At 43.2% G+C, this 3,800-nt stretch overlaps 1 protein-coding gene across 1 annotated transcript; it reads right to left on the reverse strand.

Annotated features, from left to right (window-relative positions):
* Nucleotides 1-932: 932 nt before the first annotated feature.
* On the reverse strand, nucleotides 933-2,744 carry LOC128290567 (uncharacterized). The gene has a single exon (XM_053026272.1). The coding sequence runs from the start codon at nucleotides 2,742-2,744 to the stop codon at nucleotides 933-935; it is 1,812 nt and encodes a 603-aa protein (XP_052882232.1).
* Nucleotides 2,745-3,800: the final 1,056 nt, after the last annotated feature.

A 3,800-nucleotide genomic window follows, 5' to 3' on the forward strand; every position in this document is an offset into this window, starting at 1 on the left:
CTTTTGGTGTAGGACGACGGCACCGCCTCGCCGAGTGAATCCACGGTCTCCCCAATGACAATTGTATGATGGCTTGATGTCCATTACCAAGAAGTCTACCTCGTATGTATTTGGGCCAATCAAGAGAGGTATCTCGATCCTTCCCATCACTTTTCTTTCTGTACCGTCGAATGCTCTCACGACGTTTGGACTTGTATTCATGTGAGAGTTATCCACTGGCAACCTATTTAACGTGGACAAGGGCATGACATTCAATGTCGATCCATTATCAATCAATACCCCCGGCAATGTGTATCCTTTGCAGCTAGTGGTAATGTGTAGGGCCTTTGTAGATCCCATGCCTCCCGATGGTATTTCATCATCATTAAAGAAAATAAAATTATCCGCGCTGATGTTATTGACTAGGCGATCGAGTTTGTTGACAGAGATGTCATCCGCAACATATGTTTCATTTAAAACCTTCATCAATGCACTTCGTGAGTATCTCGAACTCAAGAGCAAGGCTAGTACGGATATCTGAGCTGCTGTTTGTGCAATTGCTCCACAACAGTATCATTGTGTTTTAAGAATTTTAAGAATTCCTTAGACTCTTTTTCGCCATTCTGTGCTCATTGACGGGTGATTCAGTGTCTGGTCGTCTTTTCCTTTTCTTGTTCAATGACCATGATTTTCCTTTAGCTGATTCTCGCATTTGTGTTCGAGTATAACGCCTTCATTGCGTGTATAGAAACCCTCGTCTTGACCTTTCTCCAAAGCGACAATGGATTCTCCCCTCCCGGGATCGTTACATTGCAGTCGTAATTCCAAGGAACCTTTTTGCTATCCTTATAAGGGAAAGCAACGGGCTTTTGAATTATGACCTTTGGCGCAATTGGTACTCCGACTTCATTGACTCTTGGTCGGGATATAATTACGACCGGGTGATTGACCCCTCAGACATTGTTGGTTGGCCCTTGCTCTGAAGTGCACACATCTTCTCCCTCGAGGCCCTCAGTATACTCAAAGAATTCAATCTCTTTATTTTCCATCAATATCTGTACCATTGCCCTGAATTCATTGCACTCCTGGATCTCATGACCCTCTTCGTTGTGATATTCGCAGTAGTATTTTGCTCCTTTGGGCTTCTCCCCTAAACCTTGTGTAAGTAAACCTTCTTCTACCATTTTCTTCCAAACCCACTTCAATGGAGTCTTTACCTCTGATACATCTATCTTGGTTCTCCTCCCTTCTTTTTCGACTATCGCATTTACCCCTTCATCTGAATGACTGGGTAACAGATTTCCCGCCACATTAGGTCCTGTGGGATCATCGAACTTCACAATGCCCATCTTTATGAACCTTTCGACCAATTTCTTGAAGGCCGTGCAGTTTTCAATTATGTGTCCCGAGATTCCTGCATGGTATTCGCATTGAGCGTTTGCGTCATACCACTTAAAGAATGGAGGTTGCATGGGTTTTAGGTAAAATGGGGACACTACATGTGCGTCGAATAGGTTCTTGTAAAGCTCCTTATACGTCATTGGAATTGGCGTGAATTGAACTCTTTCTGTGTTAGGCCTTGGGTTGGAATCCTGCCTTGTAGGGCCCTGATGGCTAGTAGTCACTGCCCTTGGTTGGCTCATTGTGACTGGCTTGGAATAACTTTTATTGTATATGCTTGCATTGTTTACTTCACTTTCTTTCCTTCTAGGAGCCGATCTTTTGGCACTTTCTCCCGCTTCAATTTTCCCACATCTCACCGCGTTTTCTATCATCTCCCCGGACATTACTATGTCCGAGAAGCTTTTAGTAGCACTTCCTAACATGTGGTTAATGAATGGGGCCTTTAGAGTGTTGATAAATAGCATGGTCGTTTCCTTCTCCAAGAGGGGTGGCTGAACTTGCATCGCTATTTCCCTCCACCGTTGTGCATACTGTTTGAAGGTTTCACTCGGCTTCTTTTCCATGTTTTGTAGGGTAATTCTGTCAGGTGCTATGTCCGTCACGTGACCGTATTGTTTCATGAAAGCTTGAGCCAAGTCCTTCCACGAACCAATTTGGGCACGGCTGAGCTGGTTATACCACTTGGTCGCAGATCCGATCAGACTGTCCTGGAAACAGTGGATCAACAGCTGATCATTGTTAACATACCTTGTCATCTTTTGACAGAACATCGTAATATGAGCTTCAGGACAGCTCGTCCCGTTATACTTTTCAAACTCCGGGGTTTTAAATTTCGGTGGGAGGACCAGATCTGGGACTAAGCTTAAGTCCTTAGCATCTATCCCACCACGATAATCAGCAGTCTCCATTGCTTTAAATTTTTCCGCAAGGCATTTGCACCGATTATCGAGTTGTTTTGCCATGTCTACTTTTCCTTTCTCCATTTCTGTTATGTCATCAAGGTCCGGGACAAATGGATTAGCTGGATTATCCCCGGGATTAGAGCCTGATCCTATAGGAATGTTTATTGGTGTCGAGGCATTGGCCTGGTATTGCTGGGGCTTAATAGTGACAGATACTGTTCGTGGATTCACCTTCGGTTGTGGTTGGGTGTTTACCGGAGCAAAACCTAGAGGATAGATAGGGTCTTCATTATCGTTCCCCATGGTGCTCTTCCCTTTCTCGCGTTCTCGAGCCAAAGAATCGCGCCTAACCGGCCTATCGATTATTTTGGGATTCTTCCATTTTTCCTTCATATCTTGTTGTATCTTAGCGATTGCTCTTGCATCGTGCTTGTAATTGCTCTTGCATTTCCTTTGCATTTGTTCTATTCTCTCTAATCTCTCGATCCATTGCTTTGGTTTTACTAGGTATAGTAGCGTGTTCGGTTGGTTGATTCTCGTTGGTTTCAGATTAACTGAAATAATTTTGTTTAATCAGGGTCTTTTCGTGAAATTTAATGCACATGATGAAATGTAATGCAAATGAATGAATGCAAAAAAAAGAGGCGTTGATTCCAATTCAATTTCATTAGAAGAACTTCACTAGAAGAAAATTTTCTTTACATAGAACGGATGATTACATATACGACTTTGCCCTAATGCCCAAAGCCTTAATTTTTCTAAGGAGCCAAGCTAGTTTTCAGCCTCGATTTGATTTCGACTCGTACTTTAAGCTTAATACATCAGCTTGGACTGCCAAGGTTTGCAAGTGATCGGCTACCTCTCGAACCTGAGCCACAGCTTCGCCCATGACATAATCTCTATCTCTAATCTGGTTCTGAGAGTGGTGAAGCTGTTCCCTGCAATGGTCGTTGTTTGCCTCAAGCAGTTCCACTCGAATTTTACTATCTCGTAGTGCAGTCTCGAGTTCTTCTACTTTCCCTTTCAACTCTTCGATCCTGCTCAAACTAGCTTTCAGCTCAATTACCGAATTACAGCTACGATGTTGATGAAGTGATTTTTCCAATTCAACCACCCGAGCACGTAACTTCTCCTTTTCGTTTTGGCTTTCTAACAAACTCTTTTTCAGAGTGTCTTCTCGTATTCGGGCATCTTGAAACCTTTTCTCCCAATGGTCGGCTCTAGTCTTTTCCACTTTGATCTCTTGACGCCATTGCTCCGACGTTTTACCTAAACCGGCAGTTCTTATTGACATACGCAACTTCTTGTAATCGGTTTTCAAACTATCCAAACCTTCCTCGGCCTTGTTCTTACCTTTCCTTAACTTCTCAGCCTCTAGCTTGTGGACATCGACGTCTAATCCCAATTTCATTTTCTCTTCTTCTAGCTGCTCTATCTTCTTCCCCAACTCTGAGTTCTTTTTCTCAAAGTCTTTTTTAATGATCTCTAACTCGGATGGGATAACCCGTAAATGCT

This window comes from Gossypium arboreum, chromosome 3, assembly GCF_025698485.1.
Source record: "Gossypium arboreum isolate Shixiya-1 chromosome 3, ASM2569848v2, whole genome shotgun sequence".
Taxonomy (NCBI): domain Eukaryota; kingdom Viridiplantae; phylum Streptophyta; class Magnoliopsida; order Malvales; family Malvaceae; genus Gossypium; species Gossypium arboreum.

Excerpts from the sequence above, each read along its gene's own strand:
- LOC128290567 (XM_053026272.1), bottom strand. The coding sequence starts at position 2,744 with ATGCAAAGGAAATGCAAGAGCAATTACAAGCACGATGCAAGAGCAATC.